Source organism: Nerophis ophidion, linkage group LG13, assembly GCF_033978795.1.
Source record: "Nerophis ophidion isolate RoL-2023_Sa linkage group LG13, RoL_Noph_v1.0, whole genome shotgun sequence".
NCBI classification, from domain to species: Eukaryota; Metazoa; Chordata; class Actinopteri; order Syngnathiformes; family Syngnathidae; genus Nerophis; species Nerophis ophidion.
Window position 1 is genome coordinate 43,770,154 of NC_084623.1, and position 13,480 is coordinate 43,783,633.

Below are 13,480 nucleotides of genomic sequence, written 5' to 3' on the forward strand. Positions count from 1 at the left end.
GAAGAAACTGTGAAACTGGAACACACACAAAAAAAAAAAAGTTTTTAAATGCCCACTGCCCTATGACATTTTGTGTAGTACTTGTTATGAAGTCAGCTGACTGAACCGTTACACCATTGACTCTACTGCTGACGGCTCCCAGCAAAGTTCGATGAAACAGTGGTGGTAGGATTTTAGCGTCTCTCTCACCTGTCATGCTTGAACTCCTGAGCCGCCCTGAGAAGCTCCTGGATGTTCTTTGTCACTTGCTCAGTCTTCAGTATGACATCCTCAGTACATGGCAAGGTGGGGTCTGGATCGCCCATCTCACCACCGTCTTCAGCCTCTCCACGCCCTTCCTCTTCGCTGCTGCGACCCATACTGAAAAAAAAAACAAAAGCAAATCTTCATTAATAACACCTATACAAGGTCTCTGCAGGTTTTTGCAGATTTTTTAAATACCATATTGAAAATAATTTAAGACAATTTCATATCCATTAAAAAAAAAAGAGAAATACATAAATGAATACAAGAGGGCCAGAATAAATTGGAAGCATATAAATTAATTCACTGCTCTTTCACATTGGAAAACAAAATACTTCAAAAAAATGTTTAAATGTTGCCTATCGCTCACAATCATTATGAAAGACATGACAACGGATGGATTTTTTTTTGGAATGCATTTTAAATATCAAATAAACGTAAATGAAAGTCCGCTTACAGCAGAGCCAATGAGAGCTCCACTTTTCAGCCCATAAAACAGGGGTCGGCAACCTTTACCACTCAAAGAGCCATTTTGACCCGTTTCACAAAATAAAGAAAATAATGGGAGCCACAAGACTCTTGAAATTTATAATGAAATAACACTGCATAAAGAGTTTTTTTTTTGCTTTGTGCTATGTATACACCAGGGGTCTCAGACACGCGGCCCGCAATTAAACATGAAGATTTGATGTTAGTGCAGCCAGTGAGTTTTATATGAATGCCACTTATTAAAATCATGCATACAATTCCTCCCGATTTGTCCGGGAGACTAGCGGGTTACAGAGTGACTATTCCCTCGGACGTCTGCTGAGTAAAACCCATTCAACGAAAATAAGGGCGTGCTACGATGGCACTGTCTTTAGTGCCCTCCACAAATTGTACAAACAGCTTACCAGTCAGGTCACGTGTTGTATGTGGTTTCTGCAGACGCACACATGCGACTGCAAGGCATTCTTGTTCAACAGCCATACAGGTCACACTGAGGGTTCCAGTTTAAACAACTTTAACACTGTTACAAATATGCGGCACACTGTGAACCCACACCAAACAAGATTGACAAATACATTTCGGGAAAACATCCGCACTGTAACACAACATAACAAATACCCAGAATCCCATGCAACCCTGACTCATCCAGGCTACACTATACAACCCCCCCTTCCCCCGCCCCTTCCTGCGTCGGTTGTGGTGGGCGGGGTTGGGGGAGGGAGGGGGGGAGGGTTGGTGCTAGTGGGGTGTATAATGTAGCCTGGAAGAGTCAGGGTTGCATGGGATTCTGGGTATTTGTTATGTTGTGTTTATGTTGTGTTACAGTGCGGATGTTTTCCCGAAATGTGTTTGTCATTCTTGTTTGGTGTGGGTTCACAGTGTGGCGCATATTAGTAAGAGTGTTAAAGTTGTTTATATCACAACCCTCAGTGTAACCTGCACGGCTGTTGAACAAGTATGCCTTGCTAATGCATGAGGTTTGTATTAGAGGTTTCACACAATACGTGACCGGCCGGCACGCACAGAGTTGTGTAACAGCGGGCACAACTAAATGTATTTGAAGATGTTCTGGGTATTGCCTTCGCGGCCCGCCCTCAATGTTGCTGTCTGAGTGTAAATAGCAGTATGCAAACCTCAGACAATTTAAGGGAAAGGCACTGAGATCAGAAATCTCCCGGTAAATTCGGGAAGGTCGGCAAGTTTACAGCTGAGCCACACCAGAGTGATCAAAGAGCCGCGGGTTGCCGACCCCCGCCATAAAATAACCAATCAAAAAGCGCCAACAATACTCCATTTACATTTTGTGACTTGACTATTAACCAAGAATTAGTGATATTTTTATCATAAGCGCTGACTCAGACAAACTATTTCTAGCGGCATCATAATCACCTCTATGTGTGCCTATGTTTACATCACCGAGTGGTTTGTTGTTTCCTTGCTCCCTGTAAATTTATTGTAAATCCTAAATCATGCATCTCACCTGGACATGAGACGTCTAAGTAGGTAATCTGACAAGTTTGGACACAAGTTGGGACAGCCAATTTATGACCTGGAACTGGCGAGAACGACACATAAAAGCGTTTGTTTCCCCCGGACCCTGTTTCTTCGCGAGGATTATGAGACGTTCTTCACCTAAATGGGAATATATGAACATCCCAGCAGTCGGCATCATAATGACAGCTGAAGTTGCACAGTAAGTGATGTTTTATTATGTTTTTTGGCTCTCAGATAATCTGCAATGAGCCAATATCAGTGATGAAAAATAGCAAACATTGTGATGCGTTTTTTAAATTAATGCGCCGTATATGCTTAAAATGATCAAAATAAGTAAATATTAAATGTTATTTTAAATGTGCCCGTTACTACATTACCATATTTTTAGGACTATAAGGCACCCTTAAAATCCTGTAATTTTCTGAAAAATGGACAGTGCGCATTATAACCTGGTGCGCCTAATACACAGCATTACCTTGATTGTGCTTACCGACCTCGAAGCTAATAAATTTGGTACATGGTATAAAGATAAGTGTGACCAGTAGATGGCAGTCACATATAAGAGATACGCCAGTAAGCAACACCAAAACTTTAAATGTTCCATTGATAATATAGAACATTACACACGACGCTCAAAAATCTGTCAACGTGTTTTTAGTACGACTTCGGTAAGCTATGAAGCTGCACCGCTTGATGGATTTTCGGTGTATTAAACATACAAGTATTACTATGGTACCTGTATAAAGACCGCAAAATGTCACCTTTTAGCAGACGTTATCTGGCGTTTTGTTTCGCAATGTAATGCAAAACCAACTTTTCTTACCTTCTGGTACCTGCTGATCTGTATTTGGGATCTGCATAATTACTGAAAATGTGTGTGCCTCTGCCATTGTAGTCCGTGCCGACATCATAGTCGATAAGCTTCTACTTTTTCTCTATCTTCTTGTTATGTGGCATTGATCTTCTGCTGTTGCCATTTATAATATAAAGTAGCGCAAAGTCCTTACTTATATCTGTCAATAGACAAGCTATCAAAGTCCTAAAAACTGTAGTGGGTTTACATAACTCACCCATGGAACATTAGTTAGAGCGTTCCAGTTGGACGATTTTTTACTTGACACATTTTCGGCGTTGATATTGCATTATTGAGCCACGGATGAGGAGATGCTGCTCTGTTATTGATTTAACTAAAGTCTGAATGTCATTTAAACAGTTGGATCCATCTTTTGACACTTCTTCCACTCCCGTCCTTGCACACTACATGGCTACAACAAAGATGGCTGGGAGACGACTCTGTCAAAGGTAAGCCACGCAAACAAAACGGCGCATCCTGAAGAGACGCTTAGAAAGCTACTTGAAAGTGGTCTAGAAAACATAATCTATGCAACACTTTCACCAAAGAATCACCATCACATGTTTTTGTGGGCCACAAGATAGTGTTTTAGATTAGGAAAAAAAAAATCAAAATTTGACCCCTTTAAAGGCCTGCTGAAACCCACTACTACTGACCACGCAGTCTGATAGTTTATATATCAATGATGAAGTCTTAACATTGCAACACATGCCAATGCGGCCGGTTTAGTTTACTAAATTGCAAATTTAAATTTCCCGCGAAGTATCCTGTTGTAAATGTCGCGGAATGATGACGCTTATGTTGACGCATGCTTGTGACATTATTGGTTGGAGCGAACTTTTCAGCCCAGCACCAAAAGTCGTCTCTTTTCATCACATAATTACACAGTATTTTGGACATCTGTGTTGCTGAATCTTTTGCAATTTGTTCAATTAATATTGGAAACGTCAAATAAGAATGCTGTTGGTGGAAAGCGGTGGATTTCAGCTGCCTTTAGCAACCGAAACACAGCCGTTGTGTTTCTTTTTTTTGTTGTAAAACTTTAACACGGAGCGGTCAAGCGAACAAGTTTCTCTACGTCAACCAGCAAGTTTTTGGATGGGAAAATTGTGATATTAAGTCAGCTCTTACCGGAAACTTCATTGGATTATGCGACCTCCTCTTGCAACTCAAAAAGGCAGCTGTAATCTTGGCTCCTCGGCTTCTCTCAGAGACACTGGCGTTCACCGCAGCCATCCGACTTTCAGGTATGACTTTATTATCTCACTAAAACACTATTAACACACTATTAACACAATAAGCAGATAAGGGATTTTCCAGAATTATCCTAGTAAATGTGTCTAATTACATCTGAAACGCTCCCACTGCCGCCGCCTTTCCTTTTTTTTTTTAGTGCTTCACTCTAACTTTCCTCATCCACGAATCTTTCATCCTCGTTTAAATTAATGGGGAAATCGTCACTTTCTCGGTCCGAATAGGTCTTGCTGCTGGAGGAAAAGATTTTAAACAATGTGAGGAGCCCTACAACCAGTGACATAACGCGCATATCGTCTGCAACTTCCAGTACAGGCAAGGCATTTTTATTAGCGACCAAAAGTTGAGAACTTTATCGTCGATGTTCTCTACAAAATCCTTTCAGCAGAAATATGGCAATATCGCGAAATGATCAAGTATGACACATAGAATGGACCTGCTATCCCCGTTTAAATAAGAAAATCTCATTTCAGTAGGCCTTTTATGCGCCTTATAACCCGGTGCACCTTTTGTATGAAAATAGACCTGAATAGACCTGCTCATCGGCAGTGCGCCCTATGGTCCGAAAAATACGGTACATATATACTTGTATCACGCTTATAAAACCATAATGAAGGTTATTTGATGTTTTTTAGGAGCTCTATAGGCAAAATTGATGGGTTTCCATGGTCTCCATTGTAAGCAGACTTTTGATCGAATTTAATGTTTAGAATGCATTTTTAAAAATCCATCCGTCATCATGTCTCTTATCATGATTGTTAACAATAGGCAACATTCCAAAAAAGTGCAGTTCCCCTTTAAACTAACTAAATACACCAGAAGACTCTCTATTGTAAACTAATTGAAAAATATTATCAGCAAACATCACAACAGTATTTTTTCAGATTTGCCATAGAAGTGTTTTCTTGCAAAGGGTGCAGTGTGCTTCATATCAAGTGTTTTAATGTAGCAACAACCACAACATCAGCAATGGTAGAGGAAATATATTGTCTGTGAAAGGGACTTTTAACATCTCAGCCAAAGCTAAATAATTAACTTTTGAAATATTTTTGCCAGTCAGAATTGAACATACAGATAACATCTACATCTACTGCATCTGCACAAAGTTGTAAAAAACAGAGTGCAGACAGAACGAATGTCTAAAAAGAAAGAAGGCGATTATGGTCTAAAAACCTCAAACAGAATTTAGATGTGAATAATGTGGATAAGATTAAAATTTGCTCAACTCATTTTGTATCTAGTATGTATAAATACATTTTTACATGTTTTTGTGACATTTTGAAAACACATTGTTAATAAACAAAGACCATTATTTTTTTGCTCATGACAACATTTGCAAATCTCCCTTTCTTTCCTCACCACTATAAACTGAGTGTAAACACTAAACAGACAACCTTCATAGCTTTTAATGTCAGTTGCTGTATAAACTTGGAGAAATAATTAGGCATGAGAAGCTGACCTGAAAATATTGGAATATATAATAGAAATAGTGTATGAGAATTATGTTTTTTATAGTTTTAACTGCTGAGTACACTTCTACCGTAGAGAAATTAGTGTGTGCTTCTATTAGTATGATTTCACTAGAAAACATCTCATATTGATCTCCTTTGAGAATTGGCACCACTTTATTCACATATCTCACATAAGTTGATCTTTGTATAGTTGTGCAAGTGTTTGTGGTGTTTCAGCATCTTTTGACACAAGACTTATCCGGGATTTTTGACTTTTACATTATCATTCTATTCCCTTCACCACAATGGTTACAAACGCAACCCTCCTCAACGGCGCCACATTCGGGTCCTAAACACTTTGTATGTTTTCATCCACCAACTTCAAGCATGGTTTGAATTGATCGTTCTGAAAATATAATCGAAGAACTTGCACTTACCCATCTTATGGAAGTAATTTGGCTTTGCTGTGGACTTCTATTAAGTTTTCACCGCTGGTATGCAAAGCTGTAACAATACACCGCTGCGCACGTAAAGCGGGATAAATTTCAACCGGACAGCACAGGTAGCCTACTCTGGTTCCGTTTTGTAGTTCCGCTATAATGTCCTCAAAAATCAGAACATTTAAAAGCAAGACTGAAGTTTATGCATTTTTAAAATAAAAGTAATGTTAATAGATGTTTAAGACCCTTCAAATTGGTATTTAAGACCTTTTATGACAGTTTAGGAGAATTCTTTACATGTTAAGGCCTTAAACTCAAATTGTTGGATTTAACTACAGTCGTTTAAAGCTTTGATATGTCTTACTTTATGTTTATCTTTTCTAATATGTTTACAAACGCTGTCATATTAGGAAACATATTTCAAACCACTTTTGCATACAGTGTCAAAAGTAAGTCTGACCTTATCGAGGGTTCGTACGTTTGTGTATTGTCGTAATCACTGTCGGTGCCACTGCTGTGCTTCTCTGATCTGGAAAACTAGGGAGGAAAACAAAACACACAACAATTATGTCATTCCTCAGTAGTTATTCTACATACACTTTCTTACAAAGGCGAGGGCACACCTGACATTTCAGCAGTTTTTCACAACTAAAACTCAGGATGGGCATCATAAAAGGTCAGAGGAGAAATACATTTTTTAAATGTTGCCCTTCATTCACAATCCCCATGTAAGACAAGAATGCATATGTTTTTCTTCTTTTGATGCATTTTAAGTTGTAAAATATGGCACAGACAAGTTGGCTGACAGTGCAGCTAATATTCTGCCCATAAATCCCTCTAAAAACATCCACAAACCATTAACAATACTCTATTTATATCTTATGACCTGAATATTAAGCAGGTATTAGCGATATTGTTATTATAAGCACTAACACAGACAAATATGTTTAGTGGCACCGTGGTCACATAGAGCTAACTAGCTTGTCTTGCTATATTGACACATAGAGATGGTGAGCTAGTGCATCGCCACTGAGCTGGTGAAAGTTAAATCTACATTATAAATCATGCCCTTTCACCTGGATAATAGAAGGCCATCAACTGAGAAGCTGGTAAACTTTGACATCCAACTTAGACCTGAACATAGCCAGAAATACATAAAAAATGCTTGTTTGCAGCACCTTTTTATTAATTTATTTATTTTTCAACTCAAAGAATTAATAATAATCCACTCTATCTAAACTGCAAGATATAAATATCCCATCAGTCAGCATTCTAGTGAGAGCAGACATTGTACAGTAAGTGATTTTTTAATAATATGTTCGTAGTTTGTATTTCCTATTTAGCACTTGGCAATACTGCTGTATGATGTTTGCTGGATCTATTTGGCACACAATTTCTAAAGGTTGTAACACAATCTCCACATATTCAGGCTCAAAAATACAAGTTTCTGGATCATCATATGTCCCAAAGTAGATGATGGCTCTCCTAATATCAGTCATGATTAGTAGTGTTGTTGTTGAAGGGAAAAGGGAACGTTGCGATACGTCACTGTATGCTAAAAATGATTAATATAAGGGGTCTGTATCTTTGGGCACTATCAGATTCGATTCAATTCTTGGGGGTAACAATTCAACTCAGAAGCGATTCACGATTCAGAATCAATACTTTTAAATATTTTTAAAACATTGGGTGTCATTTCTATGATTACCTGCATTCCTCCCTGAAATAGATAACAGTTCTGACAAATTTCTACATTACTTAAAAGAAGACTGTTTTATATTCTATAAAATTCTACCCAAACATTTAAGAAAGTCAAAGTACAAACAAGGCAACAAGAGAAGTATCCCAAACGTCTTTTTTCTAAAGCAGTGTTTCTCAAATCGGGGTACGTGTACCCCAAGTGGTATGTGAGAGTTTTTAAAAATATTCTAAAAATAGCAACAATTAAAAATTCTTTATAAATATATTTCTTGAATAATACTTCAACAAAATATGAATGTAAGTTCATAAACTGTGAAAAGAAATGCAACAATGCAATATTCAGTGTTGACAGCTAGATTTTTTGTGGACATGTTCCATAAAAACTGATGTTACAGATTTATTTTTTTGTGAAGAAATGTTTAGATTTAAGTTCATGAATCCAGACAGATCTCTATTACAATCCACAAAGAGGGCACTTTAAGTTGATGATTACTTCTATGTGTAGAAATCTTTATTTATAATTGAATCACTTGTTTTTTTTTCAACAAGTTTTTAGTTATTTTTAGAATTTTTTTCCCAAATAGTTCAAGAAAGACGACTACAAATGAGCAATATTTTGCACTGTTATACAATTTAATAAATCAGAAACTGATGACAGAGTGCTGTATTTTACTTCGTTATCTCTTTTTTTCCAACCAAAAATGCTTTGCTCTGATTAGGGGGTACTTGAATTAAAAAAATGTTCACAGGGGGGACATCACTGAAAAAAGGTTGAGAACCAATGTTCTAAAGAAAATTTGTACAGCAGATATGGGCATCTACATCAACAGTATGTTTTGCCTGAATGTCTGATCAGGACAAATTAAAAAAATAAAATTTTAAAAATTAGATTTTTGAATCGATTAAGGAAGAATCGCAATTCATTCGAAAATCTGTATTTTGACACGCCTTGTAAATATTATATGTGATTGTGAATGTGTCTGTTATTACATTACATATATTATTACACAATTCACAGTATATAAATAAAACCTTGATGGAGGTTTTTTAGAACGCTTTATAAACGGAACAGAACGATTCCCATTGGCTCAATTCTTAGTTGACTTTTCCTAAAGTTTCTTTACGAGTTAGAATGCATAAAAAAGAAAAATGTGTTCTTGCCATACATAGGAATTGTGAATGATGGGAAATATTGCAAAAGCAAATGCAGTTCCCCTTTAATAAATTGCCAAATAATGCTGTTTTTTGCTATCTGTCCCTTTCGGGGGCAATGGTGAGCTGGAGCCTATCCTTGTTGACTAGGTAAGAGGTAGTCACGACATAATCATGTACAAACTGGAATAACTCACCATGTATCGGCCCATCTCTGTAGACCCAGATAAATGTTGGCTTCCATACGGTGCCAAACCCCCCGTACTACCCTTCCTTACCTGTGGGAACACAGAGATGGGTGTAGGGAAAAAGGAATAGGGTGATTGCATTTAGAAGAAGTATGGACAAGAAATATATGGCATATATTATTATAGGAAGGATGATTATGATGGGTAGAAAATAGTGGGGAGAAAGAGAAAACGGATGTTTTGGGGAAATAAAAAGCAGATTGAGTCAGCAAGAGACAGTTTGCTGACTGGAGGATGTTTATATAGCTATCAAACACTGACTGTGCAAATACCATCAACTAACCACCAAAAACTAACTTGTGAATAGACCGTTTTAGACATACAGTGGGGCAAAAAAGTATTTAGTCAGCCACCGACTGTGTATATGTTCTCCCACTTAAAATGATGACAGAGGTCTGTAATTTTCATCATGGGTACACTTCAACTAGGAGAGGCTGAATGTGAAAAAAAAATCCAGGAATTCACATTGTAGGAATTTTAAAGAATTTATTTGTAAATTATGGTGGAAAATAAGTAGTTGGTCAACCATTCAAAGCTCTCACTGATGGAAGGAGGTTTTGGTTAAAAATCTCACGGAACATTGCCCCATTCATTCTTTCCTCAACACGGATCAATCGTCCTGTCCCCTTAGCAGAAAAACAGCCCCAACGCATGATGTTTCCACCCCCATGCTTCACAGTAGGTATGGTGTTCTTGGGATGCAACTCAGTATTCTTCTTCCTCCAAACACACAAGTTGAGTTTATACCAAAATGGATACATGGATGATACAGCAGAGGATTGGGACAATGTCATGTGGTCAGATGAAACCAAAACAGAACGTTTTGGTATAAACTCAATTTGTTGTGATTGGAGGAAGTAGAACACTGAGTTGCATCCCAAGAACACCACACCTACTGTGAAGCATGGGGGTGGAAACATCATGCTTTGGGGCTGTTTTTCTGCTAAGGGGACAGGACGATTGATCCGTGTTAAGGAAAGAATGAATGGGGCCATGTATCGTGAGATTTTGAGCCAAAACCTCCTTCCATCAGTGAGAGCTTTGAATGGTTGACCAAATACTTATTTTCCACCATAATTTACAAATAAATTATTTAAAAATTCCTACAATGTGAATTCCTGGATTTTTTTTTCACATTCTGTCTCTCACAGTTGAAGTGTACCTATGATGAAAATTACAGACCTCTGTCATCATTTTAAGTGGGAGAACTTATACACAGTCGGTGGCTGACTAAATACTATTTTGCCCCACTGTATGTCTAAAACGGTCTATTCACTACACAGCGGCATGTTCTCAAATGCTAAAATGTGCAATCAGGAGAGGGCAAACACAGTGAGGAAAATGTATGGCAAACAAAACAATGATGGACAGAATGCTTACATCCAGAGGATGCATGGCTGTACTGCAATGGGCAAGAAAGACAGGTGATGAAGCAGACAGAAAGACAAACAAGGTAAATATTTGTGAGAATTACAGTTGTGAGCAAACCTAACTTGTACTCATGGACCTGTGCGGGACACTTGGATCAGGTTTGTAAATGTATGCATGTGAGCGTCTGTGCACAAGTGTGTACATGTTTGTCACAACATGAAGAAGCTGAAAATGTAAAAGCTCACAATGAAGGAAAGAGCATCAGTGGTGTTCTGTGCAAAGAAAATAGACTAAAGTTTCTATAGGCCTTTGACCGCTGCAGGAACTTTCCCATTTACCCTGGCAAATTAAATAACTGCATTTTTCACCAAAAGCTTCCCTGGTAAATAAAGTTCCACAGGAACTAATTTACTGCCTGGTAGCGAGGTGGGACTCAGTTCCTCAGAACTTTAGAAGAGAGGGCTGATTTGTTTGAACACAGCTCAGGCTTTCCTAAAACTTTGTATTCAAAATTTCAGCCGCAATTACAGTATGCGCGACAACTTGTTTATTTTTTATTTGTTGTCAACTATAGGAAAAAAAAACAAAATAGACTTTTGACTTGCAGGAACTTTTGTGAACATCTGTGTGCTGAAAAATGCTGGAACTATCAGTGGAACTATCTTGCAGTGTTTTTACTCAGCTGTAGTGTTTAAAATAGTATGCAGTTTAATGTTTTTTATTATTATTTACAAACTTAATTTCAATATGCGTAGCTATGAAAAGTGCACTGACTTTTTTTTCTTCTTTGTATTTACAGAGGCCTATAAAGTATTCTGTCGGACTTCGGAACTCTTACCTTGTTGTTTGAATGAAAATAAATATCAGTTCAGTTAAACAAAAGTAAATCACATCATATATTCACCAATTTACTTTGTTAGATGCTGTAACAGTAGTCAGTGACACACTATTTGTGTAGGTATTAGACTCAACCCAAGTGAACCAGATGTTAATGTTAACAGGCTCAGTCTAAATCTGATGTGTTCATGTTGTCACTGTAAGACAGGGGTCACCAACCTTTTTGAAACCAAGAGCTACTTCTTGGGTACTGATTAATGCAAAGGGCTACTAGTTTAATACACACTTAAATAAACTGCCAGAAAAAGCCAATTTGCTCAATACACCTTTAATAAATAAATCTATATATATATAAAAAAAAATTGATATTTCTGTCTGTCATTCCATTGCACATTTTTTTTCCTTTTACAGAAGGTTTTTTGTGGAGAATAAACGATGAAAAAAACACTTAATTGAACGGTTTAAAAGAGGAGAAAACAGGAAAAAAAATTAAAATTAAATTTTGAAACATAGTTTATCTTCAATTTCGACTTTTTAAAATTCAAAATTCAACCGAAAAAAAGAAGAGAAAAACTAGCTAATTCAAATCTTTTTGAAAACATTGAAAAAGGAATCAATGGATCATCATTAGTAATTTTTCCTGATTAAGATTAATTTTAGAATTTTGATGACATGTTTTAAATAGGTTAAAATCCAATCATTATTTCTTTTAGATTTTCCAGAACAAAAATTTTAAAATAAACTTAAAAGACTTTGAGACAAGATTTTAATTTGATTCTAAAGATGTTCTCGATTTGCCAGAATGTTTTTTTTTAATTTTAATCATAAAAGTTTGAAGAAATATTTCACGAATATTCTTTGTCGAAAAAACAGAAGCTAAAATGAAGAATTAAATTAAAATGTATTTATTATTCTTTACAATAAAAAAAAAAAAAATTACTTGAACATTGATTTAAATTGTCAGGAAAGAAGAGGAAGGAATTTAAAAGGAAAAAGTGTTTAAAAATCCTAAAATCATTGTTAAGGTTGTATTTTTTCTTTAAAATTGTCTTTCTGAAAGTCATAAGAAGCAAAGTAAAAAAATAAATGAATTTATTCAAACAAGTGAAGACCAAGTCTTTAAAATATTTTCTTGGATATTCAAATTCTATTTGAGTTTTGTCTCTCTTAGAATTAAAAATGCCGAGCAAAGCGAGACCAGCTTGCTAGTAAATAAATACAATTTAAAAAATAGAGGCAGCTCACTGGTAAGTGCTGCTATTTGAGCTATTTTTAGAACAGGCCAGCGGGCTACTCATCTGGTCATTACGGGTTACCTGGTGCCCGCAGGCACCGCGTTGGTGACCCCTGCTGTAAGGTAAACACTGACATTTATTAGCCTGACCCTCTTTAAGTCATATTAACCTGAGGAGACGAGTTAAGACACTGTGGTCAAAACCCTGATTTTCAATGAAACATTTTGTAAACTTTGTTATTAAAATCATATAATTTTGTATCCTAATGCTTTGTATTAGATTTACTTACAGTTTAGTCAAATAAATATGGCCTAATATTGTCTGTGTATCAGTATAGAAAAATACTGCACCATTCATCTATACGTCATCAGCCTGATTTGTATGAACTACCCTAAACTGTGAAATACGGTGGAAACAAAAGACACAGGTCTACAAGAAGTTGCAGGAACTAAATGTTCCAGAAACCTACATTTCATGAACTTATAGTAAAAAAATGCCTTATGTTGCATCTTTTTTATTAAGATTCACTAAATACAAATTTCCATCAAGGATCATGAAAAGGTCTGATTGTATTTGAGAATCAATCAATCAATGTTTACTTATACAGCCCTAAATCACTAGTGTCTCAAAGGGCTGCACAAACCACAACACAAACCATCACACAGATGTATTTTTCTGAAAGAAAATGATGAGGAGCTGGAGTGCAGAAAGA

At 36.7% G+C, this 13,480-nt stretch overlaps 1 protein-coding gene across 3 annotated transcripts in view; it reads right to left on the bottom strand.

Annotated features, from left to right (window-relative positions):
* git1 (G protein-coupled receptor kinase interacting ArfGAP 1) overlaps positions 1–13,480 on the bottom strand; it is a 60,813-nt gene that overhangs the window by 8,217 nt on the left and 39,116 nt on the right. For all 3 annotated transcript variants that reach the window (XM_061918995.1, XM_061918996.1, XM_061918994.1), the window contains 3 exons: positions 9,275–9,355; positions 6,685–6,761; positions 190–360 (listed from right to left, as the gene is read on the bottom strand). In XM_061918995.1, the coding sequence (XP_061774979.1) occupies positions 190–360; positions 6,685–6,761; positions 9,275–9,355 (329 nt within the window). The remainder of the gene's footprint in view (positions 1–189; positions 361–6,684; positions 6,762–9,274; positions 9,356–13,480) is intronic.